The 24,365-nt window shown below is 46.0% G+C and overlaps 1 protein-coding gene across 1 annotated transcript in view; it reads right to left on the bottom strand.

Annotated features, from left to right (window-relative positions):
• Window positions 1-18,064, bottom strand: part of PPP2R1A (protein phosphatase 2 scaffold subunit Aalpha) — a 35,828-nt gene extending 17,764 nt beyond the window's left edge. The window contains exons 1-2 of the mRNA XM_010586589.3: window positions 17,918-18,064; window positions 1,303-1,393 (exon numbers count right to left, since the gene is read on the bottom strand). Coding sequence (XP_010584891.1) covers window positions 1,303-1,393; window positions 17,918-17,995 — 169 coding nt within the window. The 5' untranslated portion in view covers window positions 17,996-18,064. The remainder of the gene's footprint in view (window positions 1-1,302; window positions 1,394-17,917) is intronic.
• Window positions 18,065-24,365: the final 6,301 nt, after the last annotated feature.

Here is a 24,365-nt window from a genome sequence, read left to right as displayed (position 1 = left end):
CTGTCAACCTTTCAGTTAGTAAGTAGCCAAGCAAGCGCTTAACCGTCTGCGCCACCCAGAGACTTCTGAGTCTTTAAATGGCAGGCTACTTCACAGGCTCATTGCAGACATGTAAGTGATTTGACTCACTTTGGAACCTACTGTGCCTCACATATTATAGCCAGAAATCTCTGACACTGGTCTCTTCAACCTTGTGGGGGACCAAAACAGAAATAACCGAACAAGTTGCACAGAGTTGATACTCACTCACGGCGACCCCACGTGTGTAGGGCAGAACTACTCCATAGAGTTTCCAGGGCTGTGACCTTTCGTAAGCAGGTCACCAGGCCTTTCTTCTGAAGCCTCTGGATGGGTTTGAACACTCAACTGTGTGCGCCAGTCAGGCACTTCTCATTGAGGGACATTATGCAGTCATTTTCCCCTCATAAAACTGATTCTGAAACGTTCTGTAGTTCTGTATGTGTGAGCTCAGAGAGGGCTTTTAGCTTGTTCTGCCTAAAACAGTTATCGTCTTTTCTGAAAGACACAGTGTATCTGCCCTTTGCTATTCTGAACATTTTACAGCACCTTGAAGCCCAAAGCAAAGATAATCTGACATCACTTGTGACTCCAATGGCTCAAAGAAATCCTTCTCTGAATCAACTCCTATTCAATCTTATCGCTCCCACACTACTCTGGTGCCCCACAGTTCCTAAATTATCAATATTATATGCAATTACGTTACATAATAAAATAACGCTGGGAGGAGCAAATGGTTAAACACTTGACTACTAGCCAAAAGGCTGGCGGTTCGAAGCCACCCAGAGGCGTCTCAGAAGATAGGCCTGGCAATCTGCTTCCAAAGGGTCACAGCCTTGAAAACCTTATGGAGCAGTTCTACCCTGCACACATGGGGTCACCAAAAGTCAGAGTCAACTAACGCCACAACCAGCAACTCACTGCATCTTCACAACTACCCTCGTATGTATCACACCAATTGTTCCCATTTTACAGCTGAGGAAAATGAAGCAGCACTCCGAGGCTGGGACTTGAACACAGGCCCACTGATGCCAGGGTCTTTGCTCTGAGCCACTGTTTCTTTCCTGACAGTCTGCCTCTGCCCTTCTCTCGCAACACAAAATCTGCATGTGCATAAGGTTTACTTTTCTACATCTCACATCCCTACCCCCCAGCAGGTATCTACAATGGTTGCCCTGCTGCCACCTATTGTATCAAATCCAACCCACCATTACCCAGCTCCCCCTGCGCCTCTCCCTATGTTCTGTCCTGTCTCCACCTGGGCCCCAGGAGTCTACCTGGTACCTGTAAGGAAGGGCAGGAGCTCGCTGCGGGTCCTTTCAACACCAAGGGCCAAGGCGATGGTGGACAGCTTCTTGATGCTGTTGAGGCGAAGCTAATGAGAAAACAAGAAAAAGAAGAGAGAATATTAGAAAATATATTAGAAAACTCAGACTGTGGGGGTTTCAGCAGTTCTGGACTCAGTCGGCTCCTGGAAACCCTGTTACGTAAGTGTGGAGATTCTAAATACAGTAAAACCTGCAAAAGCCGGTACCTGTGTACCTGTCATAGAATGAAAACGCAAATATTTTCCACTAAGGGAAAAGTGGTAAGGCTGCACCTTGTCAAAGGTGGAAAACCTGAGAGACACAGAAACACAACGGAGCCTCGGGTCTCACAGGTTTCGCTGTAGTAACTCGGCACACGTCTACCAAGTGACTCTGTGACCTGAGTGAGCGATTAGGTAACAATAACGGCACTAGGAGCAGCAGCACAAAAGCATCCTCTGGGTCTTCACAAGCCGGCACCTACTAAGACGCGCTTTCCCCGACCCCTCTGTCTAAAACTGCACCCTACTTCCCCACCCGTCTTCTCTACTTTGTCTTCCCCCTTGCACTCAGCACCATCTAATGTACTATCTGGAGTCCCTGGGTGGCGGAAGCGGTAAAACGTTGGGCTGCTAACTGAAAAGGTTGGTGGTATGAATCCACCCAGAGATGGCACGGTTTAAGAAAGGCCCGACAATCTACTTCCAAAATCAGCCACTGAAAACCCTATGCAGTCATTCTACTGTGACACACATGGGGGAACCAGGATTCGGAACAACTCAACGGCAAGTAGTTTTTAATACATAGTCTCCGACTTACAATGGGGCTCTGTTCCAACGACTCCATTGTAAGTGGGTTCTGACGTATGTTGAATTTTTTTTTTTTTTTTACGTTTTCATTACTGCCTTTTATTATCAGTATCTTTGTAAACCCAATCTTTACTTGCTTTTCATGGTTGGAAACATTACATATAAACTTACAGATATGATGACATCAGCAAATTACACACTGCAACACTGTGTACAGTGCATATTACTAATGATAAGTGCCAAAAAAAAAAAGAACAGTCATAAGTGCAGTTCCTCGTAACTCGAATACTTTGTAAATCAGGGACTACCTGTGCTGTCTAAAAGCTGTTACCATCGAGTCGATTCCAACTCACAGCGACCCTACAGAACAGAGTAGAACTGCCCCATAGGGTTCCCAAGGCTGGAATCTTTACAGAAGCAGACTGTTACACCTTTCTCCTGCGCAGTGGCTTCCAGTTAGCAGCTGAGTGCTTAACCACTGCGCCACGAGGGCTATTAAAGCACTTCAGTAGCAGCAGCCACATTAGAGCTTCCTCTGTAAGGTCCAAGGCTGAGCACTCACATGCTTGATGTCACTTAATCCTTACAACAACCCTGTGAGGTCGGAGCTAGTACAGAATTCCCAGTTTACAGAGGGGGAAGCAGGCTCAGGGAGCAGAAGTCCCTTTTCAGTGTCATGCAGCTGAGAAGGGATGGAGTGGGGATTTAAACACAGGACTGTCACCTAATAGTGATAACCAATATCAGAGTATTTTCTTAAAGCAGGAGCAGCATAAGCAGTAGTAATGATACCATTGGTGCAATGGGTTGAACTGCTGTTGTCACAGCAATCCTACAGGACAGAGCAGGACTGCTCTATAGGGCTTTCTAGGCTGTAATCTTCACGGAAGCAGACTGTCACATCTTTCTCCTGAGGAGCGGCTGGTGGGTTTGAACCACTGACCTTTCAGTTAGCAGCTGAGGGTCTAATCACTGCGCCACCAGGGCTCCTAGGTGCAGCATTAGCAGTAGCCATAACATTATTGATGTGAACAGTTGAATTCTGGCGGGGCTCCTAGGTGCAGCATTAGCAGTAGCCATAACATTATTGATGTGAACAGTTGAATTTTTTTTTTCCTAGGTGCAGCATTAGCAGTAGCCATAACATTATTGATGTGAACAGTTGAATAGTGGCCTCCCAAAGCCATGTCTAAATCCTAACCGCCAGTACCTGTACACATGACCTTATTTAGACGTAAGGTCTTTGCAGATGTGATTAGGTTAAGGATCTGAAGACGAGATCATCCTAGAACTAGGGTGGGCCCTAAATCTAATGACTGTCCTTATAAGAGACAAAAAAGGAAAAGACAGACACGCAGACGGAAAACCATATGAAGATGGAGGCAGAGACTGAGGTGCTGTGCCTACAAGCCAAGGAACGCTAAGAACCGCCAGCAGCCACCTGAAGCTAGAAGGAGGCAGGGAACGAATTCTCCCTCAGTGTCCAGAAGAAACCAACCCTACCAACACTTTGATTTCAGACTTCTGGCCTCCAGGACTACGGGAGAATAAATTTCTGTGGTCTTAAGCCACTAAGCTTGTGGTAATTTGTAGCAACAGCCCTAAAACACAAATATAGCTGGCTGACATACATAAGAGGTTTCGTGCTAAGCGTTTACATGTCAGGGCTTCATTTGGTCCTCTCAGTCCTAGGGAAGTAAGCACAACTAATGCCCTCTTTTCACCACTGAGGAAACTGAGGCTCAGGGAGGTAAAGACATCTGCCTATGCAAACACTGAAGGAGCTGGGATCCCAACCCAGGAGCAGTGATTCTAGAGCCAACTGTGAAACCCAGCCGCTGTCTTGTTTCTCCATGGCAGGGCCTCTCCTAGCTAGCTCCCAGCAGGGCTGCCAAAATGAAATGAGATCATGCATGTGAGAGTGGGAGGAAACGCCCCTGTGGGTTAGTGACTGATGGTCACAAGGTGGCGGGGAATCCTCTTCCTGGAAGGAGAACAGGAAGGAACTCTCTCACAGCTTGTTCTTTTCCTGGAGCCCACACACCTGGGATGAGGCCTGGAAGTGACCTGGATTCTAAATTAGGTCATCTGGTCCAGTGGTTGAAGAATGTCTCTGGGGTTACAGGCAATGATGAGACTCTGAGGAGATGCTACGGTGGCCTCTCCTCAGAAAAAATGCACGCACCATATTTTTCATACAATGTCAGTGGGTTTTTGGACCATGTGGGCTTCAGGGAAGGAGCCCTGGTTGCACAGTGATTAAGGCCTCGGCTGGTAACCAAAAGGTTGGCGATTAGAATCCACCGCAGCTCCAAGGGTGAAAGATATGGCAGTCTGCTTCCATAAAGATTACAGCCTTGGAAACCCTATGGTGCAGTTCTACTCTGTCCTATAGGGTGGCTATGACCTGGAATCGACTTGTTTGGTTTTTGGGGCTTTCGGGCTTCAGAGGGGCTAAAAAGCTCACCTCCCCTGGTAGTAAAAAGAACCTTGAGATGAAGAATCACAAGGTCTGCAACTTATTTTCAAAATGGTTCAGGCAAAAAATAAACTGTATAGAGAGACTGATCTACAGAAACAGGTAAAATGCCAGACAGTACAAAAGCAGCTATGTGTTTATGTAAACAAATGGGTGTGGCTGGTGTTCCAATAAAACTTTATTTGCAGAAACAGGCTGTGGGCTGAATTTAGCCCACAGGCCATACTTTGCTGGCTGTTGTACTAGTCTTTCGATTTTCCACATGTTTGAAAATGTTCATAACAAAATATTGAAAAGGTTGACCAAGCTGCCAGTTTATCTCCTCTTTGTCACCACCTCCAAGCTGGATCTTTGTGTTCTTTTCTCAGCTGGGCTACAGGGAAATGAACACCTATGCCAGGACCACAACAGGTGAGCAGCAGCCCTGAGGACAATGAAGTGGCAGCAGAGGATGGTGATAAAAAAAGACCATTAACAATAGCAACTAACATTTATTGATTTCTCACTATGTGCTAGGCAGGATTCAAGTTCTTGAGGTAGAAAATTAACACATTCAATCCTTACAACTATGCTCTGAGCCAGGTATTGCTACTATAATCTCCATTTCAAAGGTGTGGACACTTATGTGCAGAGAAGCTGTCACTTGCTGGAAAGCAGCAGAGCCAGAATGGGAACCCAGGCCGCCTAACTCTTAACTACAACATCATACTGTCATTAGGAAAGATCCCCAAGGGAGGGCTCATGAGAATTTGGGTGTCTCTCATGGTGGAGGGCCCCCTTCCTTCCACTGACACCTGTGGAGATTGTAGTCTTGATTTCATTAAGAATGCCTGCTGGTTTCTTCAGTGCCAATGGCACTGTAAGGTCTCCAGGTAGCACAAACAGTTTGTGCTTGTCCACTAACCTAAAAGTTGGCAGTTTGAACCTACCCAGTGGCACTGTGGAAAAAAGGTCTGGCAATTCGCTTCCATAAAAATCACAGTTAAGAAAACCCTATGGAGCGAGTTCAACTCTGTAACACATGGGGTCGCCATCAGTTGGAATTAACTCAACGAAATAGGTTTTCTGTTTTTATCTTTTTTGGGGGGGGGGCGGTGAGTTGGGTGTGCCACGAACCCCCAGCAGGTCTAATAATGACTGCAATTTTGAAATGGTGAACGTAAACAACACAAGATATCTGCGACAGATATCATGAACACATCCATGATTTCTACTGGTGCCAGGTTTTGCTAATAACATTTATAATATGCTATTGTAATACCAAAAAGGTCCCTGGTGGCACAGTGGCTAAGTGCTCAGCTGCTGACTAAAAGGTCCGTGGTTAGAACCCACCAGCCACTCCATGGGAGAAAGATGTGACAATGTGCGTTCGTAAAGATCACAGACTTGGAAACTCTTTGGGGGCAGTTCTACTGTCACATTAGGTCACTATGAGTCAGAATCGACTCGACTACAATGGGTTTTGGTTTACTATAATACTGAGGAGCCTGGGTGGTGCAAGCAGTTTGCAATAACTGCTAACCCAAAGGTCGGCAGTTCGAATCCACCCAGCAGCACCACACAAGAAAGGCCTGATGGACTGCTTCTGTAAAGATTACAGCCGAGAAAAACGTATGGGGCAGTTCTACTCTGTAACACACGGGGTCACCATGAGTTGGGGACAACTTAACAGCAGCAGAGAACAAATTGTATTACTACAATTCGTAACAGAAGGAAAGTTAAATTTCAGTTAAAGATTAGTGAAAATAAAGAAGTTATTTTTTTTTTCCCATCCAAATCACTGGTTAAGAGCTCCTGTATTCGGCCATAAACCCATGGGCTATACTACCTCTTATAACTCCCAGGTTTCAGCTGTGCACATGCCCTTTTGGAAAAGACCTTCCCAATCTCCACTGCATCCAGATATCAGCAGGTAACTAATACCTGGCTAGCGAAATGCAAGTGGAAATGGTTTCATGGATTGAAGTGTGTCTGTCAAAAATATGTGTCCACTTGGCTGGCCCAGGGATTCCCAGTATTGTGTGACCATCCACCATTTTGTCATCTGATGTGACTTTCCTATATGTTGTAAATCCTATCTTCATGATGTTGATGAGATGGGATTAGCGGCAGTTATACTAATGAGGGGGGACTCAATCTGTAAGATCGAATTTTATCTTGAGCCAACCTCTTTTGAGATAAAAGACAGAAATGGGCAGAGACATGCGGATCTCATACTACCGAGAAACGAGGGCTAGGAGAATACCGAATCCTTTGGACCCAGGGTTTCTGTGCTGAGAAGCTCCTTGACCAGGACAAGATTGATGACAAGGGCCTTTCCCCAGAGCCAACAGAGAGAAAAGGCCTCTCCCTGGGGCTGACACCCTGAATCTGGACTTGTAGCCTACTAGACTGTGAGAGAATAAATTTGTTTGTGAAAGCCATCCACTTGTGGTATATTTCTATTATAGCAGCACTCGATGACTAAGACAAATGGTATGCACGACTTCTAGGAAATGTCCTTATGGGTGGACAGAGTGTACACCTTTCTTCCCTCCTTCTTGTCTGGAATGGGGTTATTATGGCTGGGGCATCAACACCCCTTTTGAGGCCTTGAGGTAATCTAGGGTAGAGGGTAGAGGAGAAGGATGGTGAACTTGCAAGGAGAGAACAATGGTAAGAGTCGGACGCTAACACCATGCAGTGTCATGTCAGCTTTAGTCTGTCATCGGACTTTTTGACCATGAGTCAGAAATACATTTTGAGTTCATTAGGTCCCTGTGATTTAAAATTTTCCTGTTACTTATAGCCTAACTTAATCCCAACTAATTTAGCAAGTGACCTAGTCCTGGACAAAGACCTGTAAGGGCAAATCTGCCTAGCAGCTCCCAGGAAAGAGTCCTTTAAGTCGGAGGACAAGAAGAACTCTGCCCTGGGCTGGCTCCTGCTTTCAATGTGGTTCCACAAGCACCTAGGACAGGAGATGCTGTAGCAATCTTGTAACCACGCAACGCAAGTCAAAGAATGGCATAAAAAAACCAGCTGCTGAGGAGTGGACTCATTGCAACCCCACGTGTGTCAGAGTAGAACTGTGCTCTGCTGGGCTTTCGATGGCTGATTTTTGGGAAGTTGGTCGCCAGGCCTTTCTTCGGAGGCATCTCTGGGGACCTGAACGGCCAAGCTCTTAGTTAGGAGCGATCCCTGTGACTATCTGCACCACCCAGGGACTCCAAAGACTACCCTGACTCAATTCTTTGATATTCTCAAGCTGCGGGACTTGTTATTTGAGAAAAAAAGAACCTGTAGTTGTGTAAATGACTGCTGGTTGGTTCTCTGTAACATTCCTAACTGGTGGAACAGCTACTGCTGTCAACAAGAAACCTTTACTGTCTCTTGATTGTGTCATATCCCTAAAAGACTTCCCTGCACACTGTCCCCCACATGCCCCCTACCAAGTACCCACTGCATTACACATACATGGTCCCATGACAGCACTTATCACCCTGGACTGGGATGGTCTGTCCCCCAGCAGGCCTCAGCACAGAGCTTAGTGCCTGGGAGAATTAACAAAGAAGCCCCCTCCCACTGCTAAATCCACCTACAGAAATGCTCTCCTCGTTTGAAGACCCAGCTCACACTCAATCCATGCAGCCTTCTCTGACAGGAGCATGGGAAGTGTGATCCCACAGGCAGTAGCTTTGCTTCACAATCTGAATACCATCCAGAGTCTCACTATGGCCTAAGGCCCAGTGTGATCCGGGCCTTGGCTACCAATCCATTTTTGTCCCTCTCACTCCCCCTTGCTCCCTGTGCTCCTGTCATTAGAGTTTCCTTGATATAGATATACAGGTAGATATAGCGCTAGGAAGGGGAAAAAAGCCACACATTCCTGCCCCAAGTCTCTGCACTTACTGTTTCCTCGGCCTGGGACACTCTTCCTGAAGACACGTCAGGGCTCCTCCTACCTCATTTTGTTCAGGTCTCTGCTCATTCATCACCACAGGACTAACCAACCAGCTGTCATCAAGTGGATCTGACTCACAGCATCCCCATGTGTGTCAGAGTAGAAACGCACCCTGTAGGGTTTTCAATGTCTGGTTTTTCAGAAGTAGATTGCCAGGTCTTTTTTCCGAGGCACCTCTGGGTAAACTTGAACCTCCAACCTTTTGGTTAGCAGCCAAATGCATTAACCATTTGCACCCTGGGACTCTACCACATGACTATCCTAAGTAAAACAGTATGCGCTTCCCCCCTTTATCTCTTGCTAAAAAACAAAACCCAGTGTACTTGCTACACAACATAATTCTTATCACTTCCCGACATATATTTCTGTGGTTGTTTCTCCTTCCTCACTAGAATTCAGGTTCTGTAAGGGCAGGGACTCTGTCTTCTTCACTCTGTGCCCCAAGAAACTAGGACAGTCCCTGGCACATAATAAATGCTCAATAAATATTTGTCATATTAATTTTTGTAAAATAAATAAATATAGCTAATATGAACCCACTGTGGATTACAACTCATAGCAGCTCTGTAATTATAGACAGCAAAACTGCCTCATAGGGCTCCCAAGGCTGTAATCTTTACGGGAGCAGACTGCCACATCTTTCTCCATTGATCTTTCCGTCAGCAGCTGGGGCCAGACCCCTCTTTGTTGTGGGGGACCATCCTGTGCACTGTAGGATACTGAACAGCATCCCTGGCCTCTATCATCAGATGCCAGTAGTACTCTCTGACAATCCTGACAATCGAAAATGCCAGCAGACATTGCATGCCAGAGTAGAACTGTGCGCCACACAGTTTTCAAAATGGCTGATTTTTCGGAAGTAAATCTCTAGAACTTTCTTTCAATGTGCCTCTGGGTAGACTCAAACCTTTAACCTTTTGGTTAACAGCTGAGCACTTAACTGTTTGCACCACCCAGGGTCTGTTCCAGGTAAACTCTGAAATAGTTTTTAAAAATGCCCTAAGCACTTAGGAGTACGTAGCAAGGTGTATATTAAGTTTTGTATGAAAGACTAACTTCATTTGTAAACTTTCACTTAAAACACACACATACGCATACACACCACACACACAAAAAGAGCGTTCAGATATAAAAGGCCATTCCATCAGCCTGAGACCGGAAGAACTAGATGGTGCCCAGCTACCACCAATGACTGCCCTGACAGGAAACACAACAGAGAATCCCTGATGGAGCAGGAGAAAAGTGGGATGCAGACCTCAAATTCTAGTTAGAAAAACAAAACAAAACAGACTTAACGGTCTGACTGAGAATGGAGGGATCCCAAAGGTCATGGCCCCTGGACTCTCTGTTAGTCAAAAACTAAAACCATTCCTGAAGTGAATTCTTCAGACAAAGATTAGACTGGACTATAAGACATAAAATAATACCAGTGAGGAGTGTGCTTCTTAGCTCAAGTAGACACATGAGACTATGTAGGCAGCTACTGTCTGGAGGCAACATAAGAAGACAGAAGGGTACAGAAGATGGTTGTATGGCCACGGCAAATACAGGGTGGAGAGAAGGAGTGTGCTGTTACATTGTAGGGAGAGCAACTAGGGTCACACAACAATGTGTAAGTTTTTGTATGAGAAACTGACTTGAACTGTAAACTTTTACTTAAATCACAATTAAAAAAAAAAATGCCCTAAGCTCTTCTGACAGACTAACTCATTGCCTTCTGAGTTCAGTGACTCTGTAGGGCACAGTAGAACTGCCCAGAGGGTTTCCAAGGCTATAGGGCAGACTGCCGCATCTTTCTCCCGCAGAGCAGCTGGCGAGTTCCTGCAGCCGACCTTTTGGTTAGCAGCTGAGCACTTAACCACTGCACAACCGGGGCCTCTCTTTGACAGACTAAGCCTTCCTTATTTTACCATTACCACCACTGCTATTGGCTGACATTTACTGAACACTTACAATGTAACAAGCCACTGGGTGTCAGAAACAGTTAAGTACTCAACAACTAGAGGAAAGGCTGGAGGTTCAAACCCACCCAGAAGCACCTTGGAAGAACAGTTTGGAGGTCTGCTTTCAAAAGGCAACAGCCTTGAAAACCCTATGGAGCACAGTTCTATTCTGCTCACATGAGGTCACCAAAAGTCGGAACCAACTTGATGGCAACTAACAACAACAATATTTAATCCTCACAACAACCCTACAAGTTGCTAAATTACAAAATTATCCCCATTTTACTGATAAGAAAACTGAAGCATAGAATATAATTAACACAGAAACCCAACCTCTCAATCAGTGGACCCCATTATAAGAAACACAGTGCCCCAAGCACCCCTGAGGTACTGCAATCTGGTCTCTGCCTCTTACTGCCTGGGTGGCCTTAGACAAGGGATGCACTCTCTCTGTACCTCCATTTCCTCAAGTATAAAATCACAAACTATTATCATCATTGAATAAGGTCACTGTTTACCGACTACCTACTCCGGGACAGTAACTAACTATGAATAATAGCCAACATAAAACTAATATCCAGACTGTGAAGATAACTCATATCCCCACTTCATCATTCTGACACCAGACACCCACATGGCACTTTCTCTCTCTGACCCTAACCACCTAGCGCTGGGTATCAGTCTCCACAAGTTAGGACTCTGTCCTTCCAGCCCCTGCCAAATAGGCAAACACCAGTTTTTCTGCTGGTTCTCGCTGCCCCGGTGGGTTTGATAATTCGCTAGAATGACTCACAGAACTCACAGAAACTGTTACCTATAGTTACAGTTACTCATTTATTTTAACCAGAAAGGATACAAACGAAGACATGCACCAGGCAAGGTCTGGGAGAATTTCTGGCACGGGACCTCCATTGTCCCCAGGAATGTTCCACCCTCTCTCATGTGCATGGATGTTCCCACTGATCCAGAAGACCCCAGAGACAGCCCTCCAAGGCCCAGCGTGCCCCAGTCACCGGGACCTCAATGCATATGCATGACTGGGGCCTTAATGCACAGTTATGATCGATCCAATTAATGAACATGCCTGACTACATTAGGCCCCCCTTACTTTCCAGGTGTGGGGTCTGTGCAGCCCCTACTTCCACCTGTTTTGGAAAACAAAGGCATCTTGATTGCTGAGGTTATTTTCAGAAACCTGAGTCAAAGAACCAAACCAAATTCTTGTCTCACACTAATCCTGCTGGATTCACTGCATCTTCACAACCTGGTAGATGCCAATTCTTCATCACTATCCCCATTTTACAGACGAGGAATGTGGGCCCAAACAGAGGGAGGAACTGGTCCCAGGACACACAGGGAACAAACTGGCAGAGCTGGGATTCAAACCTCAGCCATCCTTGCCTTGTACCCTGTACATCACCCACCACACTGCATCCAACCCATCAGCAAACCCCATCAGCCTTCCTTAAGGACACATCCCAAATCCACCACCTCTCCCTACCTGCATGCTAACAATGGTCCTGGGTGTTCAGCAGTGGCATCCCAATCAGTCCCTCTGCTCCTGCCCAGCCCCTGCTCAGCAGCGAGGGATCCCTTCAGAATTAAGTAAGAACACGCCAGTCCTCTACTCTCAAAGCCTTGCAATTGATGTCCCCATCTCACCAAAGTCTTCACCCTGGCCTACACCCCTCACATGATCTTTTCTGACCTAGTCCTCATCTCCCAGTGAATGCACTGCTCCAGCCACACTGGCCTTTTTGCTGTTCTTTGCATGCTTCCCACCTCAGAGCCTTTCCACCAACAGTTGCCTCCCTCTTCCCCCATCTCTTCATTCTCCCTCCTCTCATTCAAGTCCTTGCTCCGTATCACTTCTTCAGCAAAGCCTTCCCTAAGGGCCCTATCTAAGACAGCATACAGAGATACAGAGATGGTTCAAATCAGGGTTTTTTTTTTTTTTTTTTGCAGGAAAGTGCCAGAGTACAAATACTGTAGGTTTTAAGGACCAGACAGCCTCTTTTAAAGCTGTTTAAGCACCACAGACAATATGTAAACAAATGGGTGTGTCTGTGTTTCTATAAAATTCTATTTACAAAACAGGTTAAGGGCCCACTGCTTGCCAATCCCTGGTTTACATATAGTAAACCCAGTAGACAAGGTCCTTCACCTTCATCTTCTAACTTCAACAGCTCATTCCTTTGACTCCAAGCCCAACGGCCTTCAGGCAGCTCCCAGAACACACTCTGCGTATTCCTGCCTCAGGACCTTTGCGCCTGGGATGCTATTCTGCAAGTACTCACAGGGCCTGCTCCCTCCCCTTCACTTCTCTGTTCAAAAGTCACCTTCTCAGTGTGGTCTTCCTCACCATTCTATCTAAAATTATAACTTACTCTCAGGCCCTCCCTATTCTCCATCCTTGCTCTATTTCCCTTCATATCACATATCACCATCTACCACCCTCTACATTGTATTTGTTCGTTTCTTCTCAGCCTCTAGAAGATCCAGGACACAGGTTTTTGCCTGTTTGTTCCCTGTTGTACCCCACCACCCAGAGCAATACCTAGTATACAACAGGTGCTCTGTACATATCTGAATGAGCAGTTCACCTTCAGCGACTTCAAAATGCAATAATATTAAGTGCTAAAAACAATCAAAACTCACTGGAATTTGAACATAAGATTGATTCTGAGTAGATATTCTATATGCATACAGGGAGGCCATTTTGATTCGAGAAAAAGCTCCAAGAAACTAGGTACAATAGGGCTTACAAAGAGGGAGAAATAGAGAAGTTCAACCATTGGCTCATCTTAACACGACTGATAAACCCTGCCCTCCCAATTTTATTGAGATCAACTAATGTGAGGTTATTTCTGGCCTGGCAGCTAATAATTTAGCTCTCCGCTGTGGGGACCAGGGTCTCAAGGAACATCTAGCTCAAGTGGCATAATACAATTTGTGAAGAAAATGTTCTACATTGTACTTTGGTGAGTAGTGTCTGGGGTCTTAAAAGCTTGTGAGCAGCCATCTAAGATACTTCACTGGTCCCACCCCGTTTGGAGCAAGGGAGAATAAAGAAACCAAAGACACAAAGGAAAGATTAGTCCAAAGGGCTAAAGGACCACAACTACCACAGCCTCCACCAGACTGAGTCCAGTACAAATAGATGGAGCCCAGCTACCACCACCGACTGCTCTGACAGGGATCACAATAGAGGGTCCCAGACAGGGCTGAAGAAAAATCTGGAAATTATAACTCACAAAAAAAAAAGACCAGACTTACTGATCTGACAGACTGGAGAAACCCCGAAAGTATGGTCCCCGGACACCCTTTTAGCTCAGTAATGAAGTAACTCCTGAGATTCACCGTCCAAAGATTAGACAGGCCCAAAAAACAAAAGAAGACTAAATGGGTACACCAGCCCAGGGGAAAGGACGAGGAGGTAGGAGGGGACAAAAAAGCTGGTAACGGGGAACCTAAGGTCAAGAAGGGGGCAGTGTTGATGGGTTGTGGGGCTGGCAACCAATGTCACAAAACAATACATATATTAACTGCTCAATGAGAAGCTAGTTTTTTCTCTAAAACCTTCATCTAAAGTACAATAAAATGATAATAATAATTTAGCCATCCACCCACCTGGAAGCCCTGGTGGCACAGTGGTTAAGAGCTTGGCTGCTAAGCAAAAGGTCAGCAGTTCGAACCCACTAGCTGCTCCTTGGAAACCCTATGGGGCAGTTCTACTCTGTCCTACAGGGTCTCTATGAGTCAGAATCCACCAGAGGGCAAGGGGTTTGGTTTTGGATCCACCCACCTGCAGCCAGGAGGCTTTTTAAGATTTAAATTAAGAGACAGTGATTTGGGACTATCCTTTTCCAGCAGGATAAGACAAACTGACAGTTCTATACAGCAGTTTCTGGCAGGCTTTTGTAGTTTGCATCAGGCTTCTTATGATTAATATTTGGTTTTGTGGTTAAGGAAAACCTTAGAATTAAACTGTTATTAATTTTCCTATTCAACCGAAGTAACAAAAGAATAAACAAAAATGAAGTTAAATTACTTGAAAACGTGAGAAAGCACTTCACTACCATCCTGTCTCCTCCCAGTTTCCCCCCAATCTCTACTTTCCAGCCACTGTGACGATGGTAGGCAGAATAATCTCGCCACCAAAACGTCCACGTCTTAATCCTCTGAACCTGTGAACATGTTATCTCAGGTGGTAAAAGGGACTTTGCAGATGTGATCACAGTGGGGTGACTGTTCTGGATTTTCTGGGTAGACCCAGCTAATCACGTGGATCTTTAAAATCAGAGAACCTTTCCTGGCTGGGGTCAGAGAGAGATGTGACTATGGAAGAAGGGTAAGAGATACAACGTTGCGGGCCTGAAGATGGGGAAAGGGGCTATGATCCAAGGAACGTAGGCACAGTCTAAAAGACGGAAAAAGGGCACAGAAATGGATTCTCCCCTAGAGCCTCTGTGCAATAACAAATTTGTATTGTTTAAGCCACTAAGAAGGAGCCATGGTGGCACAACAGTTAAAGCACTCAGCTGCTGAATGACAGGTCAGCAGTTTGAAACTGCCAGCTGCTCTGCGGGAGAAAAGATCTGGTCATCTGCTTCTATAAAGATTATAGCCTAGAAAACCCTATGGGGCAATTCTACTCTGTCACATAGGGTTGCCATGAGTCGAAATCAACTCAGTGGCACACACCGACAACCATCCACCCACTAAGTTAGGCCATTTGTTACAGCAGCAATAGAACTGGAATAAAGAAAAGAAACCTAAAAATACCAAGCTCCTTTGCGCCTCCAGGCTTTCCCAGAAGGCAGCCCCCCTCAACCTCAGTACTACAGACATTTTGGGCTGGACAGCTCTGTTGTGGAAGGCTATGCTGTGCATTGCAGGATGTTTAGCAGCATCTCTGATCTCTCCCACTAGGTGCTAGTAGGACTCCTCCAGTTGTGACAACCCAAAATGTTTCCAGGCATTGAAAAATGTCCCCTTAGGGGCAAAATCACCCTGGGTTGAGAACTATTGCCATTAAATGTCTTTTCTTGGAAGGCTCTTCACCTTCTCTTGAGCTTCACAGCCTCAGAGAGGCCTTCCTGCATCTCCTAAAATGGATCGCCCCCACCCCACTTTGTACGGATCCTGTCCTCTGCCCAGAGAGCCTCATGGCTCTTTACCTTGCCTCCATTGGGTCTTTGCTCTAATGTCTCCTCAGCAGGGCCACCTTAAGTACTCTTCTAAAAATCGCACCCCATCTCTCCTTATTTTTCTCCATGCTACTTATCCCCTTCTAACGTACTATACATTTTCCTTACTGTCTTGTTTATTGTCACTACATTTTAAGCTCTGAGAAGCTGGGAATTTTTGTGTCTTTTTCCCTGCTGTATCCCTGTGCCTAGAACAGTGCCCCGTAGAAGAGTAGAGGCCCAACAGATATTTACTAGTTCGCTAACCCAACTTGTTTGTTTCCTTCCCACCACTTCTCACACGATGTTCACATGCTTCACACCTGTCTCCTGCATAGCAGCTGGTGCCACCTATATTCCCAGCACCACACTTGATACACGTTATTATTGTTGTTAGTTGCCTTGGAGTTGATTTCGACTCATGGTGACTCCACGTGTGTCAGAGTAGAACTGCTTTCAAGGCTGTGACTTTTCAGAAGCAGATTGCCAGGCCAGGCCAGGCCTGTCTTCCAAAGCACCTGTGAGTGGGTTCATACTGTCCACCTTTTGGCTAGCAGTTGAGCGCTTTAACCACCTCCGCCACCCAGGTACTCCTATCTGATACATTAAAAAAAAAAAAAAAACCACTGCTGTGGAGTCAATTTTGACTCATAGCAACCCTATAGGACAGAGTAGAACTGCCCCATAGGGTTTCCGAGGTTGTAATGTTTAAGGAAACAGACTGCGGTGTCTTTCTTCCGAGCCAGCACCAACCTTTCACCAACCTTTGGGTGAACAGGTGACCTGTTGCCGAGCGCTTTAACCACTGTGCCTGCCACCAAGGCTCCTTACCAGATACATGGCAAGTGTTTATCGAACAACTCAATTCATAGAACACCCCTACGAACTAGGTAATTATCTCCATTGGACAGAAGAGGAAACCAAGGCTTAGCGAGATTAACTAACTTGCTCCTGTCAATTGGTAGGGGGGAGGAGCCAGGAATACAAGCAGAGCCTGTCTGACTCCAGAACAAGAGTCTGGAGCCTCGGAGCCTGAGCGCCGCTTTCCAAGTGGACCCCTTTCCCTCAATTTTACGAATGGGAAATTGAGGCCCAAAAGGAAGACGGGACATCTTCAATCACCACTTCCAATAATTACAGCTAACATTTATTGGGCCCTTACAATAGGCCAAGCTTTACTTGCATTACTAACTTATTCAGTTCTCTCAACCACCCAAGGAGACCAGGACTATCATTAGGCCACGATTATGGCAAACAGAGGTTTAGAAGGGTGTGGTAATGTGCGAAGGTCACACAACTGGAGGGAAGTGGACATGGGAAGGGCACTCAGGTTACTAACCACGAAGCCGTGTTGTTAACTTGCATCAACTTTATTCTGACTCATGGCGACGCCATGTGCGCACAGTAGAACTGCTCCATAGGGTTTTCAAGGCTAAGACCTTTGGGAGGCGGAACGCCAGTCCTTTCTTCAGAGATGCCTTAACTCTTCTCAATTCCTCCCCAGACGGGCTCACGGCTCTGGGCCCCCCTATTCCCATACGCCTCGCTCATCACAAAAATGTAGCACGTTTAGGAAACTGCGCATCCCCCATCCAATGGGAAAACTGGGGGGAGAAGAGAGCGGGTTTCTACAAAATTCGCTTCTAAAATTGGCTAGTTCACTCCTTAGAGGATTGTTTTTCCGTGCCCCTCCTCTTCGGGGGTCTACATCAACATTGGAAGGGGGAACGCAGGAATTGGGAAGAAAGCCTTCAGCCATCGGTACCATTTGGGTAGAGCTGATCCCCTAGCACTGCGGCCCAGATGCCCAAACCCAGGAAAGAGTAAACCTACCCGGGACCCAGCCAAACAGGAGGCCCCTCCCCCACGGAACTAGTCACGCGCCCAGCCCATCCCCAAGGGACCATTTGGGCCACAGCCAATCTCTCCCCCACCCAGGTGGCAGACCCCCCCTCCCCGCGTGGCCTTGGCCTCCCACCCCCGGAGCCGCCGCGCGCACTTGGCAGGCCTGGGACCCTTCGGCCCGCGCTCCCGCCCTCCGCTGTGTCGACACCCAATCCAGAACACTGTCTCATCGGGTTCAGGGAACCGGAGACATAAGAACTGGGCGCTGATTGGCCGGCGTCCCCTTCCGCCACTCCCAGCGAACACTGAGCCTTGTCCGCGAGGATCGCCCGCGCCCCTACGTCCCCCTTCCCGTCTTCCCCGAGTCCCCTGTAGCTTCGGGACCTGAACATCCTCGTTGCGGAGCTCGTCTATGAGCACCGCGATGGGGTACAGCGAGTCGTCGCCGTCGGCCGCCGCCATCTTCGCTCTGTCCCGTTCTTGTCAGACTGCGGCCAGCGCCGGGCTGAAACCGGGATGGGGAGGGGCGGGGCTGGGAGGAGGAGGAAAGACGGGCGTGGGGGCGCCCGAGCCACTTTACAGGGGCTGCCCTACGGTCATTGGCCGTGCTACGGCAGGCCAAGTCTGCGTCTCGTTGGTCCGGGCAAATAAAGTCCCGCCTACTGTCCATTTGCCATTGGTCGAATGGACGAGATTGGACTTGAAGAAGCCTTGGAGAGTGGGAAGGAAACGGAAGTATGCGGTATCCTAGCGACCAGGATTGTGCCCACCTACGTTGCCGCTAACAACGGCAGAGACGAACAGTTGATTCTAGCCAATGAGAGACGGGATTGGGAGGAGGCGAAGCCTGTCCTTCGGCGAGTCCGGGAGGAGGGTTCTGCGCGTGCGTCGCTAGGGATGAATTACGTCATGGGGTGACCCGGATAGTCTGAGGGATTTGTGAGGCGGTGGCCGGGCTGGTTGGCGGCAGACTCTCTTGGACTTTTTTGCGGGAGAAGGAGGGGGGGAGAGAAAGGGTCCTTGATTTATGTCCGGGGAAACCGAAGGTCAGGGAAGGGTGGCGACCTGCCTTGCTCCCTGGATAAAACGCAAGCCTCGCGGGCTGGTATTTAAATTAAAAACTGTTGTGGTTTTGAATAGGTATTACTGTGTTTACGTTCCCCTCTCGTTTTTACCCTCCAGCAGTTCTGGAAAATTAGAGCCATCTATGCACATCTTGCACATCTTGGAGCTCTGGTAACACAGTGGTTAAGAGCTCAGGCTACTAAGCAAAAGGTTGGCAGTTCAGATCCACCTGTCGCTCCTTGGAAATCCTTTGGGGCAGTTCCACCCTGTCCTACAGAGTCACCATGAGTTGAAACTGACTAGATGGCAACGGGTTTGGTTTGGGTGCACATCTTGCTTTTCCATGCCAACAAGCCTTTGCTTGAGCTGTACTTTCTACTTGGAGTGCACTGTACATAAATGTCTTCTCTTTCCTTGGTGTCGCAAATGGTTTGTGCTCGATTACTAACCTAAAGGTTGGCACTTCAAATCCACCCAGTGGTGCCTTGGAAAAAAGTCCTGTCCATCTATTTCTGTAACGATTAAACAAACGAAAACCCATTGTGTTGCGTTGAGTTGATTCTGACTCATAGTGACCCTATAGTACAGAGTGGAGCTGCCTGATAGGGTTTCCAAGGCTCTCAGTCTTTAAAGAAGCAGATTGCCACATCTTTCTCCTGTGGAGCAGCTGGTGGGTTTGAACAGCCAAGCTTTCAGTTAACAGGCAGGCATTTAACCGCTGCGCCACCAGAGCTCCTTCTGTAAAGATTTACAAGAAAACCCTATGGAACACAGTTCTACTCTGTAACACAAGGGGTCACCAAGGGCCTTCCCTGCTTTCCCTGCCTTCTTCAGGTTCAGTCCTCCGGCCCTCCAGAGCCAAAGAACATCCCTCTCTCAAAATTCTCATCCCTAGAGTGAGCTGTGCCTTTGTATTGCAATCTGCCTCCTCCATAGAATGGGAGCAGGGTTTGGTCAGATTCGGATCTGTTCCCAACCTCTCTCTGAACAGCCCTGCACGTGAAATCCTGGGACCACCCTTACTGAGGGTCCTGCTGGAGGGGATAGGAAGGCCTGAAATGACCCTTCCCGCTTTATTACTCTCACTTGAAGGGCTGGGCTGAGCTAGGGCCCCTTGACAGGTATGAATATCCCGAGTATCTTTTCCAAACAGCCATACCATGCCAGTCAGGAAACTAATCCTTGGGGAGGGGTACATATTTCAGCCCCTGCCCTTCATATACCCAGGCTTCCCCACTGAAGCCCATTGAAGCCATGGATCTTCTTACCTAAGGATGCCTGCCCTGATGTCAGACTGCTTGGGATCTTGGGCTGGGGTCCTTTTAACCTTTAGGTGCCTAGGAAAAACCTTCCTGTCCAGTCCATTCAGACTCATGGAAACCCCATATGTTACAAGTAGAACTGCTTCACGGGTTTTCAAGGCTGTAATTTTTACAGGAAGCAGATTTCCAGGCTTTCTTCTGCAGCATCACTGGGTAGGTTCAAACCTCCAACTTTTAGGTTAGTAGTTGAGCACAAACGCTTTGTGCCACACAGGGATTTTCAAAGGCCTATAACACTTTTTTCCCCCCAGAGACAAAAAGAAGAAATTTTTGGTTCCAAAATGCCAAAACAAAGCCACAAACTTTAATAAGTATTTAAGAACTACCTATACAATTAAAATATCAATGCAATGATAATAATTGTAGTAAAATGAAGCCCTGGTGGCATAGTGGTTAAGGGCTAGGCTGGTAACCAAAAGGTTGGCAGTTCAAATCCACCAGCTGCTCCTTGGAAACCCTATGGAGTAGTTCTGCTCTGTCCTATAGGGTCAATATGAGTCAGAATCAACTCGACGGCAACAACAAAATGTACTCTATGAATTAATTCATTTAATGCTCAAAACAGATCTATGACATAAGGTGGTATCATTATCATCCAAATGAAAGGATGCTTGCAGCTGTTTCTTCTCATGACTTGTGCCACATCAGCAAATGAAGGTCCCAAAAGCTTGACTCCATTCACATCATTAAGATTGACTCTACTTTGAGGAGGCATCTCTTTCCCAGTCGTCTTTTGAGTGTCTTCCAACCTGAGGGGCTCATCTTCTGGCACTGTATCAGACAATGTTCCGCTGGTATTCACAAGGCTTTTTCTGGCTAATTTTTTCAAAAGCAGGCTGCCAGGTCCTTCTTCCTAGTCTGTCTTAATGTGAAAGCTCAGCTGAAACCCGTCTGCCATGGGCGATCCTGCTGGTATTTGAATACCAGTGGCACAGCTTCCAGCATTACAGCAGCACGCAAACCCCCACAGTAAGACAAACTGACAGACCATCAGTTGCTCATATGCAAGTGCAAGTTGAAGCTGAAGAAAGCTAGAACAAGTTCACAAGAGCCAAAGTAGGACTTTGAGTATATCCCACCTGAATTTAGAGACCATCTCAAGAATAGATTTGATGCATTGAGTATAACAATGATTATAAGGATGGTGCAGGACCAGGCAGTATTTCACTCTGTGGTACACAGGGTCACTATGAGTTGGAACCAATGTGACGGCACCTAACAACAACAACAACAACATTGAACTGTAATGACCGAAGACCAGATGAGTTGTGGAATGACATCAAGGAAATCATACATGAAGAAAGCAAGAAGTCATTTAAAAGACAAGAAAGTAAGAAAAGACCAAAATAGATGTCAGAAGAGACTTTGAAACTTGTACTTGAACATTGAGTAGCTAAAGCAAATGAAAGAAATGATAAGGTAAAAGAGCTGAACAGAAGTTTTCAAAGGGCGGCCCAAGAAGACAAAGTAAAGTATTATAATGACATGTTCAAAGACCTGAAGTTAGAACCAAAAGGTAAGAACACACCCAGCATTTCTCAAGCTGAGAGAACTGAAGAAAAAATTCAAGCCTCGAATTGCAATATTGAAGGATTCTACAGCGAAAATTTTAAACAGCCCAGGAAGCATCAAAAGAAGATGGAAAGAATACACAGAGTCACTGTACCAAAAAGAATTGGTCGACAGTCACACATTTCGGGAGGTAGCGTATGATCAAGAACCAATGGTACTGAAGGAAGAAGTCCAAGCTGCACTGAAGGCATTGGTGAAAAAAAGGCTCCAGGAATTGACAGAATACCAACTGAGATGTTTCACCAAATGGATGCAGCACTGAAAGTACTCACTCATCTATGCCAAGAAATTTGGAAGACAGCTACCTGGCCAATGATTGGAGGAGATTCATATTTATGCCTATTCCAAAGAAAGGTGATCCCACTGAATGCAGAAATTATCAAACCATATTCTTAATATCACACACAAGTAAAATTTTGCTAAAGATCATTCAAAAGCGGCTGCAGTAGTATATCAACAAGGAACCGCCAAAAATTCAAGCCTGATTCAGAAGAGGACCAGGGATATCATTGCTGATGTCAGATGGATCCTAGCTGAAAGCAGAGAATACAAGAAAGATGTTTTACCAGTGTTTTATTGACTATGCAAAGGCATCCCACTGTGTGGATCATAACAAATTATGGATAACACTGCGAAGAATGGGAATCCCAGAGTACTTAATTGTGCTCATGAGGAACCTGTACACAGATCAGGAAGCAGTTATTGGAACAGAACAAGGGAATACTGTGTGACTTAAGGAAAGGTGTGCATCAGGGTTGAATCCTTTCACCATATCTATTCAATCTGTGTGCTGAACAAATAATCTGGGAAGCTGGACTATATGAAGAAGAACGTGCCATCCGGATTAGAGGAAGACTCAAATTAACAACCTGCATTATGCAGATGACATGACCTTGCTTGCTGAAAGTGAAGAGGACTTGAAGCACTTACTGATGAAGATCAAAGACCACGGGCTTCAGTATGGATTACACCTCAGCGTAAAGAAAACAAAAATCCTCACAACTGGACCAATAAGCAACATCGTGGAAAGCAGAGAAAAAATTGAAGTTGTCAAGGATTTCATTTTATTTGGATCCCCAATCAACACCCATGGAAGCAGTAGTCAAGAAATCAAAAGACCTAGTGCATTGGGCTGCAAAAGACCTCTTTAAAGTGTTAAAAAGCAAAGATGTTGCTTTAAGGACTAAGGTGCCCCTGAACCAAGCCATAGTGTTTTCAATCACCTCATATGCATCCAAAAGCTGGACAATGAATAAGGAAGACAAAAGAATTATTATGATGTTGGTGAAGAATATTGAATATACCATGGACTGCCAGAAGAACAAACAAATCTGTCTCAGAAGAAGTACAGCCAGAATGTTCCTTAGAAGCAAGGATAATAGAGGGTTGGTGAAAAAGAGGAAGACCCTCAACAAGATCGACTGACTCAGTGGCTGCAACGATAGGCTCAAGCCTGATAGCAATTGTGAGGATGGAGCAGGACCGGGCAGTTTTTCATTCTGTTGCACGTACAGTTGCTGTGGGACAGAACCTACTCAACGGCACCTAACAACAACATCATTACTAGCCACACTCTGTGGATGAGAAAACTGAAACATAGAGAGGTTGAGGAATTTGTCCAAGGTCACACAGATGGTAATAGTTGGGCTGGGATTTGAACCTGGGCAGTCTTACTCCAAAGACCTGCTTAACTAAAACTCACTTTTATATCATAATAGAAAAATCACATTTAATGGGATATTTGGGATTACTTTATTATGTCTGAGCTCATGTGTTATGGATAACATTGCAAAGAATGGGAATTCCAGGACGCTTAGTTGTGCTCATGCAGAACCTGTACATAGACCAAGAGGCAGTCATTGGAACAGAACAAGGGGATACTGTGTGGTTTAAAATAGGAAGGGTGCGTGTCAGGGTTGTATCCTTTTGGCATGCTTATTCAATCTGTATGCTAAGTGAATCCAAGAAGCTGGACTATATAAAGAAGAACTCAGCATCAGTATTGGAGGAAGACTCATTAACAACCTGAGATATTCAGATGACACGACCTTGCTTGTTGAAAGTGAAGATGACTTGAAGCACTTATTGATGAAGATCAAAGACCACAGCCTTCAGTATGGATTACACCTCAACATAAAGAAAGCAAAACCACTCACAACTGGACCAATAAGCAACATCATGATAAACAGAAGAAATATTGACACTGTCTAGGATTTCATTTTACTTAGATCCACAATCAACACCTATGGAAGCAATAATTAAGAAATCAGACAACACATTGCATTGGGCGAATCTGCTGCAAAAGACCTCTTTAAAATGTTAAAAAGCGAAATGTCATTTTGAGGACAAAGGTGCACGTCTTAGTTATTTAGTGCTGCTATAACAGAAATACTACAAGTGGATGGCTTTAACAAACAAGTTTATTCTATCATAGTGTAGCAGGCTAGAAGTCCGATTTCAAAGCTTCAGCTCCAGAAGAAGTCCTTCTCGGTCTGCTCTGGAAGAAGGTCCGTGTCATCAATCTTCCTTTAGTCTAGGAGCCTCTCAGTGCAGGGATCCCGGGTCCAAAGGATGCCCTCTGCTCCTGGCACTACTTTCTTGGTGGTGTGAACTTCCCTTGTCTCTCTGCTTGCTTCTCTCTTCCACACCTCAAAAGAGATTACTCAAGACACAACCCAGTCTCGCAGAGTGAGTCCTGCCTCACCAACATAACTGCCTCCAATCCTGCCTCATTAACACCACAGAGGTAGGATTCCCAACACACAGAAAAATCACATCAGAAGACAAAATGATGGACAATAACACATTACTGGGAATCATGAGCCCGCAGAGCTGGCACAAATTTTTGGTGACACAACTCAACCCATAACATT

Source organism: Loxodonta africana, chromosome 11, assembly GCF_030014295.1.
Source record: "Loxodonta africana isolate mLoxAfr1 chromosome 11, mLoxAfr1.hap2, whole genome shotgun sequence".
NCBI classification, from domain to species: domain Eukaryota; kingdom Metazoa; phylum Chordata; class Mammalia; order Proboscidea; family Elephantidae; genus Loxodonta; species Loxodonta africana.
This window is presented reverse-complemented; position numbering and strand designations above follow the sequence as displayed.